This window comes from Somniosus microcephalus, chromosome 32 (genome assembly GCF_052327205.1).
Source record: "Somniosus microcephalus isolate GS21.2 chromosome 32, FLI_Smic_1.0, whole genome shotgun sequence".
Classification (NCBI taxonomy): domain Eukaryota; kingdom Metazoa; phylum Chordata; class Chondrichthyes; order Squaliformes; family Somniosidae; genus Somniosus; species Somniosus microcephalus.
In genome coordinates this window covers 35,575,506-35,603,119 of record NC_141018.1, presented here as the reverse complement: position 1 = coordinate 35,603,119, position 27,614 = coordinate 35,575,506, and the positions used below count along the sequence as shown (strand labels likewise).

The following is a 27,614-nucleotide window of genomic DNA, read 5'->3' as shown; positions in this document are numbered from 1 at the left end:
TTCAGTGGCCTGCGCCACCAGTTTGCGCCCAAAGAGGGCTTTTGCGCCACTGTGCAAACCTACCGCGATATTTAGCGGGGCGCTAATGGCGGCGTTAGCCAGTAGCGCTGCGCCGCCACCGATGACGTCATCGGTGTGCGCAGCGCCCCGCTATCGCCCCGCTGGCCATATTTGGTCGCTGCCGCCTCCCCCGCGCCGGCCGCAAACAGCGACCGGTACACAGGGCCTACCTGTGCCGGTAGTGGGGCGAGTTAAGGTGGAGGTGCGGAAAAGCGGCCGCCTGCCCGCACCTCCGTCCCCGGCCTCCTACAGCCCCCCCCCCCGCGGCATTGCCGGCTGTTTCCAGAGAGCCCGGCACTTCTCCTTGGTGCCGGGCTCATTTGCCGGCACTTGCGAGCGGGGATCGCGCTGTTGCAGGCACCTCCCCCTTAAGAGTGAGAGGAAGGCCTGCAGTACCGCAGGCTGCCGTGCCGCAGCGGGTGGCGCTGCGGCACTTTGCACGCCGATATTCAGTTTCAGCGCCCCAAGCGAGGCGCCGAAACCCTTGTTTAGCGGCCGGCTTCCACTTGGGGCGCTGAAACTGAATATCCCGCTGGCGCAAGTGGCTCCGCGCGCAGCGGTAATTCCGGCGCCCAGGCGAGCTGGGCGCCCCAAACTGAATTTCTAGGCCTATGGGTTTAAAAAAAAAATAACTGTAATGGGCATCCACTGCGCCAAAACCCGACCTCCGCCCCTCTCTCCCCACCCCCTCGATGGGCAAAGCAAAATGTTCATTCTGTGAATTGCACTGTCTTGTGTCTTGTAGAGGAAGGCGGGGTTTGGCAGCGTCCTGCGATGGAGCGGACGGTCAGTGCCAGAGCTCGAGGCCACCACTCTCACAGCCCTGGGGCATTTCATCTGTGGAATGTCAGTCACAGAAATCGGGAGGATCAAACCAGAGGAATTCAGGTCAGTAACAAGGAAGGGACACCCACCACATCAGACTCTGTGGAACGGTCACAGAGGCTTGACGGTCTGATGCACCATTTCACCTTCAACGTTCTACGTGGACCAAAGTCTTTATTTTGTTATTTTCTTCCCCCTTGCCCCCTCCCCCCGGCCCCCCAACAATGATCTCTCCTGAAGCTCGGCGAGTACCAGTGTTCCTCCAGTTTCTCACCCAACTGCCCCCTCAGGTGTGTCTCGACAGTGAGAGGTTTCTTTTATTCATTCATGGGATGTGGGCGTCGCTGGCAAAGCCAGCTTTTCGTGCCCATCCCTACTTGCCCTTGAGAAGGTGGCGGTGAGCTGCCTTCTTGAACCGCTGCAGTCCGTGAGGTGTTCTCCTAGCGGTTTGATACAACTGAGTGACTTGCTGGGCCATTTCAGAGGGCAGTTCAGAGTTGACAGATTACCCACTTGTACATATGAACTTGATGGGCAGGTAAAGACCAGCTGGTCCATCAAGCCTGCCCCACACCTCGTGATGGCTGGAGCATCGTGACTAGATACTTCACACCCTTAACCCAGTGCCCATAGACTCTCAGTTCCTAATACAGCCCCAAACTACCAATGGCCTTTGGAAGATCCCTGGTGCAGTAGGGGGCGCTGTTTCTGAGTTGAGGCTCAGGCACATTGTGGGATTAGAATGTTCTGTCCAACCCTGGGAGTGTTTGATGGGACAGTGTAGAGGGAGCTTTACTCTGTATCTAAACCGTGATGTACCTGCCCTGGGAGTGTTTGATGGGACAGTGTAGAGGGAGCTTTACTCTGTATCTAACCCGTGCTGTACCTGCCCTGGGAGTGTTTGATGGGACAGTGTAGAGGGAGCTTTACCCTGTATCTAAACCGTGATATACCTGCCCTGGGAGTGTTTGATGGGACAGTGTAGAGGGAGCTTTACTCTGTATCTAAACCGTGATGTACCTGCCCTGGGAGTGTTTGATGGGACAGTGTAGAGGGAGCTTTACTCTGTATCTAACCCGTGCTGTACCTGCCCCAGGAGTGTTTGATGGGACAGTGTAGAGGGAGCTTTACTCTGTATCTAACCCGTGCTGTACCTGCCCTGGGAGTGTTTGATGCCGACTCTGGGTGCCCAGAAAGTGAAGCTATTCCATTCTTCAATGAACCTCACCTCAAAATTCAGCTCAAAATAACGGTGAATAAAATCAGAGTTGGATGTCAACGAGGTTTTTTAAGTTCAGTAAAAACAGACAAAGCTGGAACTGACTGGGTTACACTGCGCTGTGTAACAGATGCTGCTTTATTTTATTCCCAGTAAAGCGGTCGTGTTCCTCGGCAGCTTGAAGCTGAGATGTGCTGAAGCCCAGTTGGAGGCTCTGGCCAGGCTGACCATTCGCTCCCAGGCCTTCGGACCGGTCAGCAAGTGGGGGGCCGAAATCTTCACTGAAATTGGCTCCATTGCAGGTAAAAAGATTGGCGTCTCGTTCCCGTTGAGAGTGGAATCGTGGACCCAATGGCCAGCACATGGCATGTGGACCTGTTCTAGTCTGTACCACCTCCTCACAAAATCATCGACACACCGTTATCAGAGCACAGACTGACTAGTACATCCAAACACGTGTTAGAAATACTCCATGGGTTACTCTGTATCTAACCCGTGCTGTACCTGCCTTGGGAGTGTTTGATGGGCCAGTGTAGAGGGAGCTTTACTCTGTATCTAACCCATGCTGTACCTGCCCTGGGAGTGTTTGATGGGGCAGTGTAGAGGGAGCTTTACTCTGTATCTAACCTGTGCTGTACCTGCCCTGGGAGTGTTTGATGGGACAGTGTAGAGGGAGCTTTACTCTGTATCTAACCCTGTGCTGTACCTGCCCCGGGAGTGTTTGATGGGACAGTGTAGAGGGAGCTTTACTCAGTATCTAACCCTGTGCTGTGCCTACCCCGGGAGTGTTTGATGGGACAGTGTAGAGGGAGCTTTACTCTGTATCTAACCCGTGCTGTACCTGCCCTGGGAGTGTTTGACGGGACAGTGTAGAGGGAGCTTTACTCTGTATCTAACCCGTGCTGTATTTACCCTGGGAATGTTTGATGGGACAGTGTAGAGGGAGCTTTACTCTGTATCTAACCCTGTGCTGTACCTGCCCCGGGAGTGTTTGATGGGACAGTGTAGAGGGAGCTTTACTCTGTATCTAACCCGTGCTGTACCTGCCCTGGGAGTGTTTGACGGGACAGTGTAGAGGGAGCTTTACTCTGTATCTAACCCGTGCTGTACCTGCCCTGGCAGTGTTTGACGGGACAGTGTAGAGGGATAGAGCCTGTCTAGGATGGCAGTTAGGAGAGAGTCGGAGGGGGGGGGGTGCGAGTTGGTTGATCTTTCCCCATTAGCCCTGCAAATTTTTCCTGTTCAAGTATTTATCCAATTCCCTTTTGAAAGTTACTATTGAATCTGCTCCCACCGCCCTTTCAGGCAACGCATTCCAGATCACAACAACTTACTGCGTTGAACAACTTTCTCCTCATCACCCCCTCTAGGCTTTTTTGACAATTCCCTTCAATCTGTGTCCCTCTGGTTACCGACCCTCCTGCCACTGGAAACAGTTTCTCCCTCTCTGCTCTATCAAAGCCCATCACGCTGAGTTTCTGAAGGACCCTGGTCAGTTTTGGTCACTGGAAGCCATCCAAGCCCTGGAGGTGATACAGAGACCAGCAACGAGGTTGGTTCCCTGATGGTGGAAGAGGGAGGTTGGAGGAGCACCGGGATAAAGCTACCGCTCGTCCGTCTCAGGAAGAGATGCCTCAGCGGGGACCTTGTAGCTGTGCATGAGGTACTTAACGGGATGGAGAGCATAAACCCAAAACAACACTTTCAGATACCCCAGGGCAGTAGGGCAAATATGAGACGGACAATCGGAGGTATTTCTTTACACAGGTTACTAGGAAGGGTGATTGAGGCCAGCTCACTCGAGAGTCTAGAACCAGAGGTCACAGTCTCGGGATAAGGAGTCGGCCATTTAGAACTGAGATGAGGAGGAATTTCTTCACTCAGAGGATGGTGAATCTTTTGAATTCTCTTATTTTGGCTTATTTTCCTCTGCAGCTGGGTTACCCGACATCGCGCTGTCGTCGCTGGTGGAGCAACAGATCGCAGGGCTGACGCCTCCGGCCATCTCGCTCATTGTGCCGGGCAAGTTCGCAGTAAGTCTTCAACTGGTAAACTCGTGTTCTCATTAGAAATAGCACTGGGTTCAAAAAAAGACAAGAAACATAGAAACATAGAAAAATAGGAGCAGGAGTCGGCCATTCGGCCCTTCGAGCCTGCTCCGCCATTCAATATGATCATGGCTGATCCTCTATCTCGATACCATATTCCCGTTCTCTCCCCATACCCCTTGATGGCTTTTGTGTCTAGAAATCTATCTCTCTCCTCCTTAAATATATTCAGTGACTTGCACGGTGGCATAGTGGTTAGCACTGTTGCCTCACAGCGCCAGGGACCCGGGTTCGAATCCGGCCTCGGGTGACTGTCTGTGTGGAGTTTGCACATTCTCCCCGTGTTTGCGTGGGTTTCCTCCGGGTGCTCCGGTTTCCTCCCACAGTCCAAAGATGTGCGGGTTAGGTTGATTGGCTATGATAAATTGACCCTTAGTGTTAGGGAGATTAAATACGTGGGGTTACGGGGATAGGGTGGGATGTGTGTTGGTGTAGGGGTTACGGGGATTGGGTGGGATATGTGTCGGTGCAGGCTCGATGGGCCGAAGTGGCCTCTATCTGCACTGTGGGTTTTCTGTGATTCTGTGACTTGGCCTCCACAGCCTTCTGTGGTAGAGAATTCCACAGGTTCATCACCGTCTGAGTGAAGAAGTTTCTCCTCATCTCAGTCCTAAATGCCCTACCCCGTATCCTGAGACTGTGACCCCTCGTTCTAGAGCCCCCAGCCAGGGGAAACATCCTCCCTGCATCCAGCCTATCTAGCCCGGTCAGAATTTTATACGTATATAAGAGACTTGCATTTATACAGCGCCCTTCACGACCTCAGGATTACTTCACAGCCAACAAAGTACTTTTGAACTGTAGTCACTGTCGTAACGTAGGGAAATGTAACAGTCAAGTTGCGCACAGTAAGATCCCACAAACAACAATGACCAGATCAGAAAATCCACCCCGACGGGTTCATTACCTGAACTGGAATAAATCCTGGGATTTATAAGTAGAGGCATAAAAGCATAGAAGCTAAGCTAAACCTTTATAAATCGCCAGTTAGGCCTCAGCTGGAGTATTGTGTCCAATTCTGGGCATCACACTTTAGGAAGGATGTCAAGGCCTTGGAGAGAGTGCAGAGGAGATTGACCAGAATGGTCCCAGGGATGAGGGACTTCAGTTACGTGGAGAGACTGGAGAAGCTGGGCTTGTTCTCCTTACAGCAGAGAAGGTTAAGGAGGGATTTAATAGAGGTGTTCAAAATTACAAAGGGTTTTGTTAGAGTGGAGAGGGAGAAACTGTTTCCACTGGCAGGAGGGTCGGTAACCAGAGGACACAGATTTAAGATCATTCGCAAAAGAACCAGAGGGGAAGATGAGGAGAATGTTTTTACAACAGCGAGTTGTTGTGATCTGGAACGTGCTGCCTGAAAGGGCGGTGGAAGCAGATTCAATAGTAACTTTCAAAAGGGAATTGGATAAATACTTGAAGGGGATAATTTTGCAGGGCTCTGGGAGAAAGAGCAGAGAGTGGGATTAATTGGAGAGCTCTTTCAAAGAGCCGGCACAGGCACGATGGGCCGAATGGCCACTTTCAATGTGCTTTACAATTCTCTGATTCTAATTCTGAGCTGAAAATTGCCCCAATCACCCAGTACCCGCCCCCTTTCCAGTCTGACCACGAATGCGTAAGAGGTTTCTCAGGTGCTAGGGCGTAGCGAGTGAGGTTTGCTCCCTAACACTCTGCACTCGTCTCCTCCTCGGCAGGTTGTGTTCAGCGTCCTTCAGCTGTCCTCTTTCACCAGCGCCCAGGCCTCCGCAGTCACCACCGGGCAGTACGAGAGACTGAGCCCGGAGCAGAGGCGAGCTGTCAGCACTGCACAGTACGACGGGGAGGTTCACCAGGAGCAGAGAGGTACACGCGGTACAACAATTCACCGGGGTCCGGCCAGCTCGCGGGGGAAACCCGGCCAGTTTACATTTTTAAAAATTCATTCTCGGGATGTGGCCATCGCTGGCAAGCCCAGCATTGATTGCCCATCCCTAATTGCCCTTGAGAAGGTGGTGGTGAGCCGCCTTCTTGAACTGCTGCAGTCCGTGTGGTGAAGGTGCTCCCACAGTGCTGTTGGGGGGGGAGTTCCAGGATTTTGACCCAGCGACGATGAAGGAACGGCCGATATACTTCCAAGTCAGGATGGTGTGTGGCTTGGAGGGGTACTTGGAGGTGGTGGTGTTCCCATGCGCCTGCTGCCCTTGTCCTTCTAGGTGGTGGAGGTCACGGGTTTGGGAGGTGCTGTCGGAGGTTGCAAGTTGATGAGTTGAATCTGTGAGTCAGGAGCCCTGTCACTCAAGCCTCAATACATTTAAAAACAGCTCAGGATCTGGTTTGAGGGTTGAGTTACCACCAATGTTCCCTCTAATTTTTTTTTTCTGTGCGCCGTCCCTTTAACTGGCTGCGCGGCCCATTCAAATTTTCGCGCATGCACGGTTTCTTCTGTGTGAAAGCCGGTGAGCGGCCTGCGCGGGACCTCCAGACTGCCACGTGGCCGCGCAGCTTAGCGGGAACATTGGTTACCACTGGTCCATGTTTTGAGCGGGCTGTCTGGTGATGTCGAAACTCTGAGCCGCATGGCTGTTTTTATCAAAACAAAAATGAAGACCTCTTGTCGTGCTGGAGTCTCCTCATTACTGAAGTTTTTGCTGAATTAGCAGCAGCGGCAAAGTAAATATCATCAGAACTGAAGCTCTCACCTCTCTCTGGTCTGACACGATTGGTCTCCGTGTTCCTAGTATCAGCCGGAGTTCCTGCTCCTGATCACTGTCCAGTGACGCCCGGTGAAAAGTTCACACGTGGATCAGATCAGGTTCAGGAGTGATGCCCTCCAGGCTTGACTGTGAAAGAAGACTTGGATTTCTGTCGCGCCCCTCACCACCACAGGACGTCCCAAAGCGCTTTACAGCCAATGAAGTACTTTTTGAAGTGGAGTCAATGAGCTTAGTCTTGCCAGCAAATTAATCAAAAGTTGGGAGCATCGTCGCTAAGCCTGTTCTCAGCCAGCATATTGCCGGCAAAGTCACTGGATTACAATCAAGAGCAGGAACCCTGGCTTTTTCCCCCCCCTTCTTAGCAAGCCAACTGCTGTCCTGGCTAAGAGAAAGAAAGACTTGCATTTATATAGCGTCTTTCACAACTTCAGAACATCCCAAAGTGCTTTACAACCAATGAAATACTTTTTGGAGTGTAGGTCACTGTTGTAATGTAGGAAACGCGGCAGCCAATTTGCACACAGCAAGCTCCCACAAACAGCAATGTGATAATGACCAGATCATCTGTTTTAGTGATGTTGGTTGAGGGATAAATATTGGCCCAGGACACCGGGGAGAACTCCCCTGCTCTTCTTCAAAATAGTGCCATGGGATCTTTTACGTCCACCTGAGAGAGCAGACGGGGCCTCGGTTTAACATCTCATCTGAAAGACGGCACCTCCGACAGTGCGGCACTCCCTCAGCACTGCACTGGGAGTGTCAGCCCAGATTATGTGCTCAAGTCTCTGGAGTGGGACTTGAACCTGCAACCTCTGGACATGCTGCTGACCTTTACTGTCTAGACTTGCACCCGAGGAATGGTCACTTGGTTGAGGTAACAGGAACATCTGAATTAGGAGCAGGAGTAGGCCATTCGGCCCATCGAGCCTGCTCCGCCATTCAATAAGATCATGGCTGATCTTCTACGCTTTCCTGCCCGATCCCCATATCCCTCGATTCCCCTAGAGTCCAAAAATCTATCGATCTCAGCCTTGAATATACTCAACGACTGAGCATTCACAGCCCTCTGGGGCAGAGAATTCCAAAGATTCACCGCCCTCTGAGTGAAGAAATTCCTCCTCATCTCAGTCTTAAATGGCCGACCCCTTATCCTGAGACTGTGACCCCTGGTTCTAGACTCTCCAGCCAGGGGAAACAACCTCTCAGCACCTAAGCCAGTACTGAGCCAGTCAGGAGAGGAAAATAGCTGAATTTGGAACTAAATATTCCCTCTCTTTAAATTTCCAGGCACGAACCCTGCGATGCTCTCAGCCTCAGTGAAACCCGCTGCCCTCTTCCTGTGTCTATCTATTACCTATAACCTTGGGGAGAGCTAGACTTGAAGCATGTCGCAATGGATTTACACCAGTTTTTGGATTCCGATACTTTATTTGTATTTAAAAGTAAATAAAAATTGTGCTGAAAAAGAGATTTGGTCGTCGGTTATGTTTTAGAATAATCTGCAGCGAAGGAAATGCTTAAAAATTCAAGGGGGGGCCGCGGGGGTCGGCACCCAAGCCGTTCGTTATCCTGTATTTTCTCTGCAGATGCAGTCGGAATGCGCTGTGTTTTTTCCAAGAGTGATTCCTGTTTTTATTTCCAATTCCCAGCGTTTTGGTGATTTTCCTGGCTTTGAAATGATTGTTCTCGCTCACAGTCCGTGCAACACGCTCCCGGTGTTCGGGCACATTTTAATCGCTGCTCAGTCGCCCTGGGCTGGGAGGGGACAAGAACAACAACAAATTGCATTTATATAGCGCCTTTAACGTCGTTAAACAGCCCCAAGGAGCTTCACGGGAGCGTAATTCAGACAGAATGTGACGCCGAGCCACATAAGGCGATATTAGGGCGGGGGGAGGGAAAGCTTGCTCAAAGAGGTCATAGGGTCACAGGGCTGGATTTTGTCAATGGGGAGCTTTTGGAGGCGGGACTCCCACTTTTTGGGTTGTAGTCCCACCTCCATCGACTTGTGGCCAACCCACGCTATTTTCCCTTGATTGACCTTGTTAAGCCCGCCCAGTGGGCTCAGCAGGCCAATTAAGGGACACCTGGTTACTGGTGACGTCAGCGATTGACATTTCATCTGTCAAGAGTTTTTGACAGATGAAAAATCAGCGTTTGACAGCTCTGTGACGCTGTCAAACACTGACAATCTGTCTTCTAACTTGAGTCCTTCTACTCAGACTCAGTTAGAGATCTCTCCAGACCAGAAAGCAGAGGCTGCAGCTTTTGACAGTTCAGCGGCCATTCTGCTTTCTGTGCCGGTGAACTGAGGGACTCCCGAGAACTGAAGGGAGGAAGCCTGCAGGAGAAAGTAAAGGTAAGTAAAACTTATTAAAACACTTTACACTTACCCCACACACTTACCTCTGCACACATGTACCCATCACTCACCTGCACAACGGACATCTCGACCCCTCCAACCCCTTCACACCGACGGCCCGCCTCGCTAACTTGGCGTGGTTCGGAGCCGTCGGGAAGCCCACACTTCAGGGCTAAAAATAGGGATTAGGCAAAAAATTGCTTGTTAACGGGCAGTTAATTGGCACTAACCCCCTTCCCGCCTTGGGGAGGCGGCTCCCAGCACAAGTCGGGTACCCACTTCCTGGGACATTGGCATGGAGGCGGGATGGGTTCCTGCCCCCCGATTCTGCAATTTTCCCACCACTCCCGGCTCCAAACCCGCCTCCTTCGGGCTTGGAAAATCGAGCCCATAGAGTCACAACGGCACAGAAGGAGGCCATTCGGCCCATCGAGTCCGCGCCGGTCGGTTTTAAGGAACATCTTAAAAGGAGGAGAGGTGGAGAGGTTTCGGGAGGGAATTCCAGAGATTAGGGCCCAGGCAGCTGAAGGCACGGCCACCAATGGTGGAGCGATGGAAATCAGGGGATGCTCAAGAGGCCAGGATTGGAGGAGCGTGGCGATCTCGGAGGGTTGTGGGGGCTGGAGGAGATTACAGACATAGGGAGGGGCCGAGGCCATGGAGGGGTTTGAAAACAAGGACGAGAATTTTAAAATTCTTCCCTCGGTGGGTAGAAGGGCACTCGCAAAGGACATAAATGTCCCAGGATCGATCCCTGGTCTGGTATCTCTAATTGCCGTTACCAGCCCTGGTTTTGGGAGAAGGAGGTATCTGCCAGGGATCCTGCTTCTGGTCGCTACCCTGCGACCCCTCTTGGAAAGGGTGGGTGCACGGATATCGGGCGAGGACAGGAGCCGATCAGACTGTGCTGCCTGCCAGAGTCGAATATCCTGCTGATGCTCATTGCCTGGGTTCGCACCTGAAGAAATGGTGGTTCGTGAGAGGTTGACTGGGGCCCAGAACGAGTCAGCACCTTCAGTAGAGTTGGGAATAAAACCCAACGGAACTAAAAACAAAAGGACCTCGCCCACCCTTTCCCGCTTGCCCAGTTTAAGTCGCTGCGTCGCAGGGAGTGGGGGAGGGGTCGGAAGATAGAAACTAAGGATTAAAATAAATGAAAGGCTGAAGGAGAATAACTGAGCAGCAGTGGGCTGAGCTGTTTGGAGAAAGCACTGATAGGAGTCCCTGAAGTCCTTGAAGTCCCACAGGAAATACTAGAATCAAACAAACAGCCACACTGCTGATGGGAGGGCAGGAGCTGGTCACAGAGAACAGGATAAATGTGACAAATACAAGGGAGAGGCCTAGTAAACAACTGAGCATGTTAGAGTCTATGAACCCATAGGGACACACACACACACACAGACACGGACAGACACGGACAGACACGGACAGACACGGACAGACACGGACAGACACGGACAGACACGGACAGACACACACAGACACGGACAGACATACACAGAAACGGACAGACACACAGACAGATAGACACTCGCGCAGACAGATAGACAAACACGCACATAGACAGATACTCACACAGACAGACAGAGACTCGCACAGAATGACAGACAGAGACTCACACAGACAGACAGGGACTCATACAGAACGACAGACAGAGACTCACACAGACACACATAGACAGACACTCACACAGACACACACAGACAGACACGCACATAGACAAATAGACAGACACACACACAGACAGACATGCACGCACGCACGCACAGACACACACTCACACACACAGACAGACACAGACACATAGATGCTCACTCAGACGCGCACACCTTCCTTAGATCTCGGGCACCCCCCCTTAGATCCCTGGATAGTGAGTGTTGTCAGACTATTTAACTATCAGGGTTTAATAGTGAGCCCAATCCTCACCCAACATCCACATTATCCAGCAGCAGTCACTCGTTAGTAACCAGGACTGAGAACCCAGACTGATTTTTTTGAACTTCTTCCTTATAAATAAAGGAATTGTGAGAAATTGCCGGTCAGATTTAGTTTGAGAGTTTGAGAGCTCTCTAATCACGGTTAATGTTGCTGAGCTGATCTCTACGCGTTTCCTGTGGAGCTTTGAGTGTTTCTAATGGAGCAAGTGTATTAATACAAACAAACAGCGGAACTCTCTCATACAGACCTGGTTATGGACTTCAGCACAAACCAGTATTGTAATGCCCAGGAAACTGGTCCCTGGAAACTTAACCCTTTCGCTGGCTCCTTGACCCCTCTCACTGGCTCCTTGACCCCTCTTGCTGGCTCCTTCGCCCCTTTCTCTGGCTCCTTGACCCCTTTCTCTGGCTCCTTGGCCCCTTTCTCTGGCTGCTTGACTCCTTTTGCTGGCCCCCTGGCCCCTTTCCCTGGCTCGATCAGTGTGTTTCTCTTTGTCTGTCCTGTTCTATCATTCTGTCTATCTGTGTGTTACTCTTTTCAGTCTTTCTCCATTCTCCTCTGTCTCTCGCTCTCTCTATCCTCTCTCTCTCTCTCTCTCTCTCTCTGTTTCTCTCTCTTTCTCTATTTTTCTCTGTCTCTGTCCATTTGTCACTCTTTCTCTGTTTCGTTTCCTTTCTCTGCTTTTCTCTGTCCCCCTCTCTCTCTCAGTCTTGTCTCTCTGCCTGTTTCTCTTCTTCCTTTCCCTATCATACTGTCTTTGGCCTGGCTGAGAGTGAAGTGGGATTGTCCAAAGGAACTGGGCTGGCTTGATAAAGGAAAAGTGGGACAGAAACAGGAAACATTCCACTTCCTTTACCAGGAGCCGAGGAATTTGACCCAACAACGCCGAATCGTCCGCCAACATCTTTCTTTTGAGGGAAAACCCGTCGGAGACGAGGCAACGCGGCCCGAGAGTAACCGGCTCATGAGGGGAATGTGAGGATCCCAAAACAACAGAGCAGAAATCGTAACCAAACCAAGTTCAGGCTAAATGCAACGAGTAACTCCGGGAAATCCCATTTTCCGTCGGGTGGGATTGACGAGGAGAGGCGGTAAGAACACAAATTAATTTAATAGTTGAAATGATTTCTTTTTTCAATTCAGTGTAAGATATGTTGTTGAATATCAGAAATCCAGGTGTTAACTTACAGGAGTTTGCCTATTGTTGGACCAGCTATCTGTTTAAATAAGCGAGGGACAGATTTCCTCTGGTCATTTTGAACAAAGCACGGATTCTACTGAATTTTCAATGGTTATGATTTCACTAGAAGTTGTGTTTAAAGGAAATTTTTCCCAATTTTGTTCTTAAAAGAGACCAGAGCCGTGTTCTTTAATCACTAATAACCGTGTCTCGATGTAAAGTAGCGAGGGTTTGTGGAACAGGGTGAATTCATTCCCTTCAGGCTTTTATTTGAATCTCTTCGATTGCTAACATCAAGCGGGGTCTCTGTGGGGTTGAGGTGAGTTCAAGATGCCTGGTTTGGCGATGGGACAATGGGACTGAGTTGGCATTCCGCGCTACATTCAGTAATCCCATACCTGAGCCCAGCGGGCTGGCCGTGCCGCAGGGCAACGCTGCTCATTGACCAGGCTGCCCAGCTCATTCATGGGTTCAGGAGGCATTGACCCCTAGGCTCCAGATAGCCCAGCAGGCCAGTGCCCTACCAGATCGCTTCGTTCTCGCTGGACAGGCAGAGAGAAGCTGACCAGTCACCTGCGCTGGTAAACTCTGCGGGTTTAGACGGTTAAACTCTAGCAGCGCTGCACTGTTGGAGGTGGCGTCTTACAGATGATACGTTAAACCGAGGCCCTGTCTGCTCTCTCAGGTGGATGTAAAAGATCCCATGGCCACTATTCTGAAGAAGAGCAGGGGAGTTCTCCCCGGTGTCCTGGGGCCAATATTTATCCCTCAACCAACATCACTAAAACAGATTATCTGGTCATTATCACATTGCTGTTTGTGGGAGCTTGCTGTGCGCAAATTGGCTGCTGTGTTTCCCACATTACAACAGTGACTACACTTCAAAAATACTTCATTGGCTGTAAAGTACTTTGGGACGTCCTGAGGTCATGAAAGGCGCTATAGAAATGCAAGTCTTTCTATTGTTATGAGATGAATGACCAGCTAATCCAGTTTGTGCTGTTGCCAGAGGACCAGGACATCAGGAAATTCCCTAACCTCCTTCGAGCCATGTCATGGGATCTCTTCATGCCTATGAGTCACCAGATGAGACCGTAGTTTAATGTCTCACCTGAAGAATGAAACCTCTGACTGTGCAGAGCGCCCGCTCCGTGCGCTGGAGGGCCAGCCTGGAACGTGAGCTCAAAGCTCTGGCGTAGGGCTCAAACCCACCGGCCACCCCCCCTGCCGACCCCCGACCCCCCCAAAACAACCTTCTGACCCTGAGGTGGGCGTGCGGCTAACTGAGCCAATCTGATACTCACAGTCTTCACATCCCCTCGCTCTGTTGATCCTGTTGAATGGATTTGATTTTAAAAGGGAGTTGGACAGGTACTTGAGGATTTACAGGGCTCCGGACAAAAAGCGGGCGGGGGTGGGACTAAGAACGGTTAAAGAGCCGGCACAGGCACGATGGGCTGAATGGCCCCCTTCTGTACTGTAAGTTTCTACCATTCTATGATTTTAATTCCAATCAAAAGCCAAACGCAGTTGTGATCATGTTTAAGGGACTGAGCCTAATCAATAAAACTTCCCTTTAGTTGTTGTGGTCAATGAACTTTTCAAAAGGTCACCAGCTCTGATTGGGCATATTCCTGGGGGTTTCATCACATGACCTCCAACCGTCCCGTCATTGGTCGCCCAGCACGTCCATCCTCGCAGTGCCCCGCCCCCACACTCCCACCATTGGTCGCCCAGCACGTCCATCCTCGCGGTGCCCCGCCCCCACACTCCTGCCATTGGTCGCCCAACACGTCCATCCTCGCGGTGCCCCGCCCCCCCCGCTCCCGCCATTGGTCGCCCAACGCGTCCATCCTCGTGGTGCCCCCCCGCTCCCGCCATTGGTCGCCCAACACATCCATCCTCACGGTGCCCCGCCCCCCACACTCTCGCCATTGGTCGCCCAACACGTCCATCCTCGCGGTGCCCCCTTCCTTTCCATGGCCAATCAGAAAGTGAACAGATTCCCCGTTACCTGATTGGATGATTTTTCACTGTCAGTCAAACAGCCTTTGTTCCCCCGTGTCTGATATTCTTACAACTAATTAACAGTCAGAGAAAATTAAAAAATATAGGGAGAAAAATTGGCTCGCGCCCCCTTTGGGGCAATAACTTCGTCGGGGCGCTACATTTTGCACCCTGAAAATGTTAGCACCCCCCCGTGCCCGAAATTCAATGTTAACAACCTAAGCAGAAGGCGGGGCGCCACTGGAAGCGCTCCCCCTCCCTCTTGCGGCGCTATGTGCCCGGGTGCTGCCTGGGGGGGGGGGGCGCATTAACGTGAGGCTCAAAGCAACCGAATTTTTCCCCCTATTGTTTTAACGCTCCTGTGATTTTTCTCCTGGAGATCCATCTTCTAACTGGGGCAATCCTCGAGTGTGGGCGACCCTAAAAGGGCCCAATTGTTTTGCTTTTCCTACCAGGTTTTTTTAAAAAAATTTTGGGGTGATTCAAGGGTTAAAAATGAGAGGATTAAAAAAAAAAAAAAAATCCCTTCCCTTCACTTCTCAAGAAACAAGTCAGACAAAACCCCAGTGAGGTAGTTCACTGGAAGATTGCGGCTGAAGCTGGTTACCATGACGATCTACTTCAGGAGACTATTCAACATGCCGGTCAGCTGATTCGTATTTTTATTCATCCCTTCAGTGTCTGGATTTGAACAGTGCAAATCTCAGGGTGGGCAGGGAGAGGGGTACAGCACGTAAGCAAATTTTATTTAAAGACAAGACAGTTGCAAAATGCCACGGTGGGGGATTGGGGGAGAGCGGTAAATACCCCTGCGTTGAAGTTGTCTGGAAGGGTTAGTTGCGACCCACTGTCACCGACACTGATGAAGTCTACACTCGAGCTGCCAGGTCAAGTTGGTCTCGTGACGCGCTGTTCTGCTGAGTCACGTGTGAATGCTGAGCTGAGAGTGCGTTTTGAATAATGCATGTCTTACTGGGGACTTGACACAAAGTGGACAAGCTCGAGGAACAGCACCTTATCTTCCGATTAGGCACTTTACAGCCTTCTGGACTCAATATCGAGTTCAACAACTTCAGATCATAACCTCGGCCCCTATTACATTTTTACTTATATTTTTTATCCACACCTTTGTTTTGGCCCTTTCCCCCCCCCCTTTTTTTTCCTCTCCCACATGGCAGCTGTCTCCCATTCTGCCAGCGCATTTCACACCTAATCTGAGCCGTCTTTTGTCTCCACTAGTCCTATCACCATCTCGTCTCGTTTTGAATACCTCTTAATGTCTCTTCACTTCTCTTTTGTTCTCTCCCAGCCTGGCCTTTTAATCTATTTCATTTCCTGTGCTTCTTCAGTCTTGACAAAGGGTTTCGACCTGAAACGTTGACTCTATTTCTCTCTCCACGGATGTTGCCTGGCCTGCTGAGTTTTTTCAGCATTTTCTGTTGTTATTTTGGGGACTTGACACCTTGGTTGGGACCCGGGGCGGTGGTTGAAGTGGAGCAGACTGTGCTGTAAACATTCCAAACGGTTTGAGAGGGTGAAGCTTCACATCTCTTGTCTTCTTGAAACCGCCCCCCCCCCCCCCCCCCAATACCCCCACCCCAAACAGCAATTGTCAGTTTTCCTTCATTGAGAAACTTAGGCGAAGGGTCAAGGTTTACAGTGGAGGACACCAACCGAAGTGGACAAAAGGTAAGCGGGAAGACCGAGTAAATCTGAAGGTTTGGCAACATCACATTTATTTTTTGGAATTCTGGATTCTAGGATTAAAGGGAGGACGAGGTGAGGTAAAGGAGTCCATAGTTTTGAGCTGCTCGAAGGTTGAGTTAGAGTTGGAGATTTCAACACTGTGAGGAATGAGGGAGGAGGAAGAGAATACAGCGTGTCAGCTGTGGCTCACTGGGCAGCATTCTCGCCTCTGAGTCACGAAGGTTGTGGGTTCAAGTTTCACTCCAGGGACTTGGGCACAGAAATCTAGGCTGACACTCCCAGTGCAGTGCTGAGGGAGTGTCACACTGTTGGACGTGCAGTGCTGAGGGAGCGCCGCACTGTCGGAGGGTCAGTACTGAGGGTGCGCTGCACTGTCGGAGGGGCAGTACCGAGGGAGCGCTGCACTGTCGGAGGGGCAATACTGAGGGAGCGCCGCACTGTGGGTGGGGCAGTACTGAGGGAGCGCTGCACTGGTGGAGGGTCAGTACTGAGGGAGTGCTGCACTGTCGGAGGGGCAGTACTGAGGGAGCGCCGCACTGTCGGAGGGGCAGTGCTGAGGGAGCGCCGCACTGTTGGAGGGGCAGTGCTGAGGGAGTGCTGCACTGTCGGAGGGGCAGTACTGAGGGAGCGCTGCACTGTTGGAGGTGCCGTCATTTGGATGAGACGTTAAACCGAGGCCCCGTCTGCCCCCTCGGGTGGACGTAAAAGATCCCACGGGCACTATTTCGAAGAAGAGCAGGGGAGTTCTCCCCGGTGTCCTGACCAATATTTATCCCTCAACCAACATCACTAAAACAGATGATCTGGTCATTATCACACTGCTGTTTGTGGGAGCTTGCTGTGCGCAAATTGGCTGCCGCATTTCCTACATTACAACAGTGACTACACTTCAAAAAGTACTTCATTGGCTGTAACGCGCTTTGGGACGTCCGGTGGTCATGAAAGGTGCTATATAAATGCAAGTCTTTTTCTTCTTTCTTATTGGCCCTGGGTTTTTTCTCTGTCTAGTGTCTAGTCCTGATGCTCCAGCCATCATGGTGTGGAGAGCAGGCTTGTTGGACCAGCTGGTCTTTTCCTATCCATCAATTTGATATGTTTATATTACCATAAATATATCTTCACAAGATCAAATCTAAGCCCTTTACCAGTTATCTTTCTATTTTTTTTTACGGGAAAAAAATATTCCCAGGTCTCTTTGTTCCAAACAGAATGTAGGAAAAAAAAACGCTGCGACATTAAACTACAGAGACCGTGTTTCTTTGTATCTTTTCAGGCCTCCAGCGCCAACTCCCTCACTGAACTGGCCATCGATTGCTGGCTCAACTCACCAAGGCTTCTTCGGCAGCACCTCCCAAACCCGCGACCTCCACCACCTAGAAGGACAAGGGCAGCGGGCGCATGGGAACACCACCACCTCCAAGTTCCCCTCCAAGTCACACACCATCCTGACTTGGAAATATATCGGCCGTTCCTTCATCGTCGCTGGGTCAAAATCCTGGAACTCCCTCCCTAACAGCACTGTGGGAGCACCTTCACCACACGGACTGCAGCAGTTCAAGAAGGCAGCTCACCACCACCTTCTCAAGGGCAATTAGGGATGGGCAATAAATGCCGGTTTTGCCAGCGACGCCCAGATCCCAGGACCAAATGAAAAAAAGTGGAGATAACCCATGGTGTTAATGGGAAAACCTGAAGTTAAGAACTGGGAGACTAGCCTGAAAGTCGGCTCTGCTCATTCAAGGCGCAAGCACCTAGTTCAGAGTCCCCAGACGTTGAGAACCAACTTATTCACTCGGTGAGGTTTACCGGCAGTCGTTTGTGTTCTGTCCTACAGTGATTCAAAGGAAGCGTTGGATATTATACAGTTACTTCTTTCTTCCATGTTATAATTCGCAAGAGGTTACAGTTGACCAACCAGGCCCCACTGAGGACAGATGGAAGATAAAAGCAACTGAGTTACTGAGCAATTATTACCCTACAATTGAAGCTGATGTTAATGCTTGTGCCTGGAGGGCTGGTGGCCACCACACCGTTGACTGAACGAGTGAAAGAATCAGTTTTGAAGTTAATGCTTCCGCAGTTACAATAAAGATGAGCAATCTTCAGAGCTTGGCCCCAGGAGCCTTGGGCTCCAATAGCAGTGGACAACAACATTCATTGTTGGCCGAAACTGCCACCCAGGCAATTCTATATCTGCTCATCCTAATCATTGGTCTTCCATTGAACGTCTTGGTCATGGTGTTGGTCTACAAGTGTCGACCTCTGAGAAGTGTCACCAACATGTTTGTGGTGTCCTTGGCCCTGGCTGACTTCCTGATTGCTCTTTTAGGCCTACCTTTCGTTGTCATAGCAACCGTTGCCCAGAGCTGGCCCTTGGGTGGGACTTTCTGCCAAATCTCGGGCTTCCTAACCTTCTCCTTGAAAAACGTCTCCATCCTGTCCGTGGCTGGGATCGCGGTGGACCGGTATTACGTTATCGCAAGACCGTTTATACTCACCATTACGAGGGACAAAGCTATAAAAATGATTGTGTTCTTGTGGTGGAGTGGGCTGCTCTATGGAATCCCACCACTTTTCGGGCTAGGCCTTTACAAGTTCTCCCCTACAAGGTGTTTGTGTGACTACAGTTGGTCCGATGGAGGCTCCAGTCTGGCTTATGGAATCTACCTTTTCTTTTGGATCTATGTGACGTCTTTAGCAACGGTCACCGTCTCCTATTACTTAATATACCGAGTCACCCGAGACCACTTGAAGTACAAAGCCCATCGTTTCACCAGCAACTTGTCTCCTGGGCAGGAAGGCAGCTCGGTCCTTACAGAACTGAAGTCCTTCAGACTATTGCAGGCAAGCCTTCCGAGAAAGTGGACCAGCTTCATATCGTCCAACTCGACCTTTAACTTAAACGCAAATAGCACATCGGACATAGCAATGGAGTCTAAAACAGCAAAGACCATCGTTGCCGTGATAGCAACCTGCCTCGTGACCTGGATGCCGTACTTCATTTCAAACTTTCACCGTGGCTCTGTGTCCGAGAGCAAGGCTCCCAAAATGTTGGACTTCCTAGCCACTTGGCTGACCTTTGTGAACTGCGCCCTGAATCCAGTTCTCTATGCTCTCCTGAACCGGCAGTTCAGACGCTGCTCCAAGGAGTACCTGCGCCTGTGGATTGGAGCCTCTGTCCAGCAGCCTTCGGAGGAGGTCCCAGCACCGGCTGGAGTTGTCCATAACGGCAGCATCAACGCAACCAAAAGCAGAACTGGCGATGGAATCGGCTCAGCTCCCTTCTCCGTCATTCGAGGTACCATCACCTTTCTCGCTGCTTGATTGGGGAGGAGAGGAATTAAATCTTTAGATAGTTTAAGTTTCTGACAGTAAAAAGGAAGAACTTACACTTGATAAAGCACCACATGACAGACTTAATCAGAAAATAGAATCACATGGGATTAAAGGGACGGTGGTAACTTGGGTACAAAATTGGCCAAGGGATAGGAGGCAGAGAGTAGTGGTGAACGGGTGTTTTTCTGACTGGAGATAAGTATGCAGTGCGGTCCCTTAGGGGTCGGCATTAGGACCATTATGACCACACTCACCTCTGAGTCAGAAGGTTGTGGGTTCAAGTCGCACTCCAGGGACTTGAGCACAAAAACCTAGGCTGACACTCCCAGTGCAGTGTTGAGGGAGTGCTGCACTGTTGGAGGTGCCGTCTTTCGGATGAGATATTAAAGCGAGGCCCCGTCTGCCCTCTCAGGTGGACGTAAAAGATCCCATGGCACTATTTTGAAGAGCAGGGGGAGTTCTCCCCGGTGCCCTGGGGCCAATATTTATCCCTCAATCAACATCACTAAAACAGATTATCTGGTCATTATCACATTGCTGTTTTGTGGGAGCTTGCTATGCACAAATTGGCTGCCGTGTTTCCCACATTACAACAGTGACTCCACTTCAAAAGTACTTAATTGGCTGTAAATCGCTTTGAGACGTCTGGTGGTCATGAAAGGCGCTACAGAAATACAAGTCTTTCTTTTCTTTATTGCTTTTCTTGTTATATGTAAATGACCTGGTCTTTGTTACAGGGAGCACAATTACGAAGTTTGAGGATGAAACAAAACTTGGCCAACGTAGTAAATAGTGAGGAGGACTTCAGGGGGACACAGACAGACTGGTGAAATGGGCAGACACATGGCAGATGCAATTTAATGCAGAGAAGTGTGAAGTGATGCACTTTGGGAGAAACAACATGGAGAGGCGGTATAATCTAAATGCTGCTATTATGAGGGGGGTGCAAGAACAGATGGACCCGGGGTGGAGGGGAGAAAGATTCACAAATCTTTGAAGGTGGCTGGGCAAGTTGATAAAGCAACTAAGAAAGTGTCTGGGAGACTTGGCTTTGTAAATAGGGGCATTGGATACAAAAGCAAGGACAATATGCTAAATCTTTATAAATACTGGTTAGGCCTCAGCTGGAGTATTGTGTCCAACTCTGGGCACCGCACTTTAGGAAGGATGTCAAGGCCTTGGAGAGGGTGCGGAGGAGATTTACCAGAATGGTACCAGGAATGAGGGACTTCAGTTATGTGGAGACACTGGAGAAGCTGGTGTTCTCTTTACAGCAGAGAAAGTTAAGAGGCGATTAAATAGAGGTGTTTTGATAGAGCATGATTTTGATAAAGACGGCACCTCCAACAGTGCGGCACTCCCTCAGCACTGCATTGGAGTATCAGCCTAGATTTTGTGCTCAAGTCTCTGGAGTGGGACTTAGAACCCACAATCTTCTGACTCAGAGGCGAGAGTGCTACCATCTGAGCCACGGCTGACCGTAATAAAATTTTGAAACAACATTAAATCTGTCAACAATGATCTTGTCGCTGTAGATGGTTCTGTATTGAGATAGACAGGCAGGTAGAAAGGAAATGGAGACTCCGAGCTTATCCTGGGAGCTTAATAGAAACATAGAAGATAGGAGCAGGAGTAGGCCATTCGGCCCCTCTAGCCTGCTCCGCCATTTAATGAGATCATGGCTGATCATCCAAATTCAGTCCCCTGTCCCTGCTTTCTCCCCATATCCCTTGATCCCTTTAGCCTTCAGAGATTTGTGAATATGCAGCCCCAGGTCCCTCTGTTCTTGCATCCCCCCCCCTCAAAATAATACCATTTAGATTACACTGCCTGTGCTGAATGCACCCAGCACTTGTGTGGTACTGACACAAACCAGGAAGATCCCTCGTTGATCTCCAGCCTGTAGCTAGGACAGTGGCAGGGTAACTATCATTGTTCCTGGCCTACCGATCCTTGCTGCCGGAAGTGAGCCTTTGGTTTAACATTCCCACTTCACAAGTCAGATGTAGCAGGGTTCAAACCCCACTCCAGACAGTCCCGGTGAGTGGAGATAGCAGCTCCGGCTCTACATCCTGGGTTGACATCTAGCGGGATATTCGCGTGCGGTGGGTGTGCGTGGCCATAAAACCCTCCCTCTTTATCGGAATAACTCCTCTATCGGCTGGTGTAAAGATGGTTACGGCCACGGAAGGAACGTTCACGTTGCGACCTGCCGGACTGTTAAACAGCCCACGAATCCTTCCACTATTCGCCAAGGGGAAGAGCGTGAAGATGCAAAAACAACAACCGCCTCTGCCGGGAGGTAGCCGTGTGCGGATGTTGGGTATGGATAGGGTCAGGTGACCTTCCCTCCGCCCCGCTCACAGTCTGACACTCGCTGGCTAGGCTCCAATGTGAAGAACGTTCAGCAGGGTGCCCAGTACACGTGGAACCTGTACCCCAGCAGTGAGTCAACACCTTCAGGAGAGGAAGGGATTATTCTCGTACGCCTACACCGACCTGGATTATCACTCCCTGCTCAGCTCTCCCACAGCTCCAACTAGGTCCATTCTACCACTCATCTTGCTGTTTGCTCTAGCCTTTAATTAATGTAAATCTGTAAAGGGACAGGTATGTGATAATTACAGACACAGAACATAGAGAAGAGAGAGGAGGCCGAGGGAAGGGTGGACTGCTAGAAAGGGTAAGGCAAAGAGACAAAGCAGAAGATGTAGTGACAACAGTGAAAGAGGGAGCGCGAGAGGCAGAGAGAAGGGGACAACAATGAGAGAAAGTGAGAGAGGAGACAATGAGAGGGAGTGAGAGAGAGGGGACAATGAGAGAAAGTGAGAGAGGGGACAATGAGAGGGAGTGAGAGAGAGGGGACAATGAGAGAAAGTGTGTGAGAGCCATACAGAGAGGCAATGGGAGCAAGTGTAAGAGGCATACAAAGAGAGACAATACTGGGACAAAGAGTGAGAGGGACAGCGAGAGGAAAGGTACAAGCAGAAAGACTTGGAGATTGGGAGAGACAGTTACGGGGAGAGACACCACTTGTATTTTTCCTGTGAGCTGTGACACAGGAGATTGACGTAGTGTTTTACAAGACGTACCCCACTGGATTCAGGCAACACAGTGGTTCGATAGCCTCAACCAGCTACAGTCTACAAAACACAAGACGGTGTGTAATCAGAGAGCGGGAGCTGATGCAGATTGTTTCTTGTCTCTTGACTGTAGAGCTCCAGAGGTCATCATCGCCAACATTCCCCGGGGAGTCCTCGCTGTGCAGAAACCCTTTGACGAGACCGCGTTCGGCTTCCTCCCAGCGGAGAGCTGGTCCTGGGCAGAGACGCCCCAGCCACTGAGACCAGTAATGGGCTGACCCTGTGAATGGCCAGTGGCCTGGCAATGGACAGTGAGCACCAAACCCTGGTCTTCCAATATTGGAATGTTCACGGATAATTTTATTTTACAGGCATCAGGAGATCATTCACATGTGGAAATACAGCAAACCTCGACCATCATGGAGGGCCCTTAATGGGAATTGGGGGTTATTCGAGTTTCCCGACACTCAGTCTGACCCCATGAGCTGAATTTCAGCTTCTGATTGGCCCCTTTAGTAATCTGATCCAGTTCTCCGTGTGTGCAGTTAAAACGAGTATTATTTTAAAAATGAAATATTCTTGAAAGAAAAATGCTGGAAGCACAAAGCTCGCTGGTCTCATGGACCCTAAACCCTGACTCCTGTTGGTTCCCCATCTCAAAGCGCCGACACCTGCTCATCTCCCAGACCTGACACTAAATATCCGGGATGCATGGACATTAAAATCTCGCAGGAACTGGACATCTGGATAAGAAATCCTCCCCCTGTCCTTTTTTAAAATTCGTTTTTATGGGATGTGGGCGTCGCTGGCAAGGCCGGCATTTATTGCCCGTCCCTAGTTGCCCCTTGAGAAGGTCTGTGGAACATCAGTTGAAAACGCTCCTTGTATAATAGCTGGTTGATACCAAACTAAACCTCGGCTCTCGCTGATTTGCCGACATGTTATTAAAACTGTTGTGGCTTATGGGGAGTGTGGATAATGGAGGTCCAGGTCCCAGAGTTACTCGAAGCTGGGTGGAAGAGCTCAGGTCCCAAAACTGTTGAGAAATGGAATAAATCATCCTCGGACTCCGAGTATGAAGCCCACTTTTTGTGTTAAATATGTGTTTACGGTGCAAATCTGTTCACTTGCCTTACTTTATACCTTTGGGGGGAAAAATTCGATTGATTTGCGCCTCCCTAGGGCGCTAACGGGGCGCAAAGCACCTAGCGCCTGGGCGTGGCGCCGCTAACGCCTTTCGCAAGTTCAGCGGGAGGTTAACGCCGGCGGTAACCATTAGCGCCCCGTGGCGCTGCGCCACCGGCGATGACGTCATCGCCATGCACATTGCCCCGGCTGCGATCTTCAGTAGCGCTCCCTGACTTACCGCCGGAGGTTATGTCCGACGGGGTCGGGGGGGCCTACCTGCAGCCGGGGCAGCGCTAATTAAAGGGAAGGTGCCGGGAGACCATTTTTGTTGCTGGCCGCCTGCCAGCAGCTGCTCGCTTTGCCGTCCCCGGCCTTCTGTGAAGCCCCCCCACGGGGTGCCGGCTGCGCTCTGTAAACCCGGCACTTCTCTTGAGTGCCGGTATGGCGCTGCGGCACGTAGCGCTGCAATATTCACTCGCAGCGCCCCGAGAGAGAGGTGGGGCGTTTCTCGTAGAGCCCCGCCTCCTTCTTGGGGCACTACCGGTGAATTTCGGGCGCGGGGGTGCTAACTTTTTGGGGCATTAAAAGTAGCACCCCAAAATTAGTGCCACAAAGGGGGCGCGACCCAATTTTTTCCCCTTGGTCTCTAGGGCCGCTGATGCTTTTCCCCTTTGACACTTGACGGTGCTGTTTTGAGATGTTCTGAGTATCAGACTGCGATGATTAGAATGTGGGATGCATGTGTTTTTTCCCACTCCCCATTTTCTCCCAAGGGCACTGACTCTTCCCCGGGCCACAGTCAGCCTCCCGGGTCGCCGCTCAGGTGACTCGGTAAGTCTTGACACTGAGTGTTGGCATGCTGCCATACCATGGGGGGCATCGCATCCCGCTCTCTGATGTCCAGAGCCAGACTCTAGCAAACATAGTCACTGGAGAGAGATCGGGAGCCGAAGGAGCACTGAGGTGAATTGTAGTGTCCTCCACTGAAAATCATCTCCGTTTGCTTTAGACGGTCATGAGGAAAATGTATAATGTGCAGCTACCACTGCCGAATAGGATAATGTACAGATGTACCTGTGATTCCCCCACACGGTGATGGGATGGGGGTCTGTGTCTGTGATTCCCCCACATGGTGATAGGATGGGGGTCTGTGTCTGTGATTCCCCCACATGGTGATAGGACGGGGGTCTGTGTCTGTGATTCCCCCACATGGTGATAGGACGGGGGTCTGTGTCTGCGATTCCCCCACATGGTGATGGGACGCAGGTCTGTGTCTGTGATTCCCCCACATGGTGATGGGACGCAGGTCTGTGTCTGTGATTCCCCCGCACGGTGACAGGACGTGGGTCTGTGTCTGCGATTCCCCCACATGGTGATGGGACGCGGGTCTGTGTCTGTGATTCCCCCACACGGTGATGGGACGGGGGTCTGTGTCTGATTCCCCCACATGGTGATGGGACGTGGGTCTGTGTCTGTGATTCCCCCACACGGTGATGGGACGTGGGTCTGTGTCTGTGATTCCCCCACACGGTGATGGGACGGGGGTCTGTGTCTGTGATTCCCCCACACGGTGATGGGACGGGGGTCTGTGTCTGCGATTCCCCCACACGGTGATGGGACGGGGGTCTGTGTCTGATTCCCCCACATGGTGACAGGACGTGGGTCTGTGTCTGTGATTCCCCCACACGGTGATGGGACGGGGGTCTGTGTCTGTGATTCCCCCACACGGTGATGGGACGGGGGTCTGTGTCTGCGATTCCCCCACATGGTGATGGGACGGGGGTCTGTGTCTGTGATTCCCCCACACGGTGATGGGACGTGGGTCTGTGTCTGCGATTCCCCCACACGGTGATGGGACGTGGGTCTGTGTCTGCGATTCCCCCACACGGTGATGGGACGGGGGTCTGTGTCTGTGATTCCCCCACACGGTGATGGGACGGGGGTCTGTGTCTGCGATTCCCCCACATGGTGACAGGACGTGGGTCTGTGTCTGTGATTCCCCCACACGGTGATGGGACGGGGGTCTGTGTCTGTGATTCCCCCACACGGTGATGGGACGGGGGTCTGTGTCTGCGATTCCCCCACATGGTGATGGGACGGGGGTCTGTGTCTGATTCCCCCACACGGTGATGGGACGTGGGTCTGTGTCTGCGATTCCCCCACACGGTGATGGGACGGGGGTCTGTGTCTGTGATTCCCCCACATGGTGATGGGACGGGGGTCTGTGTCTGCGATTCCCCCACACGGTGATGGGACGGGGGTCTGTGTCTGTGATTCCCCCACACGGTGATGGGACGGGGGTCTGTGTCTGTGATTCCCCCACATGGTGATGGGACGGGGGTCTGTGTCTGTGATTCCCCCACATGGTGATGGGACGCGGGTCTGTGTCTGATTCCCCCACACGGTGATGGGACGGGGGTCTGTGTCTGTGATTCCCCCACACGGCGATGGGACAGGGGTCTGGGTCTGCGATTCCCTCACACGGTGATGGGACAGGGGTCTGCGATTCCCCTACACGGTGATGGGACGGGGGTCTGTGTCTGCGATTCCCCCACACGGTGATGGGACAGGGGTCTGTGTCTGCGATTCCCCCACACGGTGATGGGACGGGGGTCTGTGTCTGTGATTCCCCCACACGGTGATGGGACGCGGGTCTGTGTCTGCGATTCCCCCACACGGTGATGGGACGGGGGTCTGTGTCTGTGATTCCCCCACACGGTGATGGGACAGGGGTCTGGGTCTGCAATTCCCTCACACGGTGATGGGACAGGGGTCTGCGATTCCCCTACACGGTGATGGGACAGGGGTCTGTGTCTGCGGTTCCCCCACACGGTGATGGGACGGGGTCTGTGTCTGCGATTCCCCCACACGGTGATGGGACGGGGGTCTGTGTCTGCGATTCCCCCACACGGTGATGGGATGGGGGTCTGTGTCTGTGATTCCCCCACACGGTGATGGGACAGAGGTCTGTGATTCCCTCACACAGTGATGGGACGGGTGTCTGTGTCTGTGATTTCCCCCACACGGTGATGGGACGGGGGTCTGTGATTCCCCTACATGGTGATGGACGGGGATCTGTGATTCCCCCACACGGTGATGGGACGGGGGTCTGTGTCTGCGATTCCCCCACACGGTGATGGGACGGGGGTCTGTGTCTGCGATTCCCCCACACGGTGATGGGACGGGGGTCTGTGTCTGTGATTCCCCCACACGGTGATGGGACGGGGGTCTGGGTCTGCGATTCCCTCACATAGCGATGGGATGTGAATGGAGGTGCAGGGACTCAGAGCGGGCACAGGTGAAGGGGAGTCTCTCCTCAAGTAGCAACCGGACTTTAGTAAACGTCGCACTGTCGCGTGGTAAGGTTAACGACAAACCGATTACAAGCAGCCAGCGTTCTGTTAGAATGGTCAGGAGGTTTATATATCTGATTTTGAGGTGCGATAAATTCAAAGTGCGTTTGCGGCCATGCTCTAACGCGTTTAGCAACACATCGCTCACAATGGTCACAGTTTGATTACAGAGAGATTAGCGCCTGGACTGGCTCAAGGGCGGCGGGACCTTGAAGTCCTGCCCCTTCTGGAGTTTCTTCTCACACTCGATTAAATAGTTGACTCCGTCGACGACCACTTGGACCAGCTCCACCTGCAGAAGGGAAGACGACATTCAGGTTTAGACTTTTAGGAGGATTTAGACAATCAGAGGATTTCTCTGGAAAGAAACCCCTCTCCCCACCACCTACCCATTCCTCTCCCCCAAGGAAACCACTGTCCCTCCCCATCCTCTCTGTCTGCTCTCTCCCCGTCTCCCCTTTCCCTCTCCCCCCCCTCCCCCATCACCCTCACCCAAAGAAACATCTCCCCCATTCCAACCCCCATCCCCTCCTTCCCCTCCCTACACCATCCCTCCCCCTCCATTCCGCCCCCCCAAGGAAACCACTGCCCACCCCGTCTCCCCTCTCCCTG

The 27,614-nt window shown here is 51.7% G+C and overlaps 3 protein-coding genes across 4 annotated transcripts in view; 2 read left to right on the top strand and 1 right to left on the bottom strand.

Moving 5' to 3' along the window:
* LOC147097417 (stereocilin) overlaps positions 1-8,365 on the top strand; it is a 74,240-nt gene extending 65,875 nt beyond the window's left edge. The window contains exons 24-28 of the mRNA XM_085972027.1: positions 806-948; positions 2,258-2,406; positions 4,040-4,137; positions 5,907-6,054; positions 8,193-8,365. Of these exons, the coding sequence (XP_085828153.1) occupies positions 806-948; positions 2,258-2,406; positions 4,040-4,137; positions 5,907-6,054; positions 8,193-8,281 (627 nt within the window). The 3' untranslated portion in view covers positions 8,282-8,365. The remainder of the gene's footprint in view (positions 1-805; positions 949-2,257; positions 2,407-4,039; positions 4,138-5,906; positions 6,055-8,192) is intronic.
* Positions 8,366-11,479: 3,114 nt separating this feature from the next.
* On the top strand, positions 11,480-23,620 carry LOC147097416 (G protein-coupled receptor 161B-like). Its single transcript, XM_085972379.1, has 3 exons — positions 11,480-12,299; positions 17,376-19,400; positions 22,655-23,620. Exons 2-3 carry the CDS (start codon positions 18,194-18,196, stop codon positions 22,780-22,782), a joined length of 1,335 nt encoding a protein of 444 aa, XP_085828505.1. The 5' UTR covers positions 11,480-12,299; positions 17,376-18,193; the 3' UTR covers positions 22,783-23,620.
* Positions 23,621-27,045: 3,425 nt separating this feature from the next.
* LOC147097415 (creatine kinase U-type, mitochondrial-like) overlaps positions 27,046-27,614 on the bottom strand; it is a 35,573-nt gene continuing 35,004 nt past the window's right edge. For both annotated transcript variants that reach the window (XM_085972378.1, XM_085972377.1), the window contains exon 10: positions 27,046-27,294. In XM_085972378.1, the coding sequence (XP_085828504.1) occupies positions 27,178-27,294 (117 nt within the window). In that variant the 3' untranslated portion in view covers positions 27,046-27,177. The remainder of the gene's footprint in view (positions 27,295-27,614) is intronic.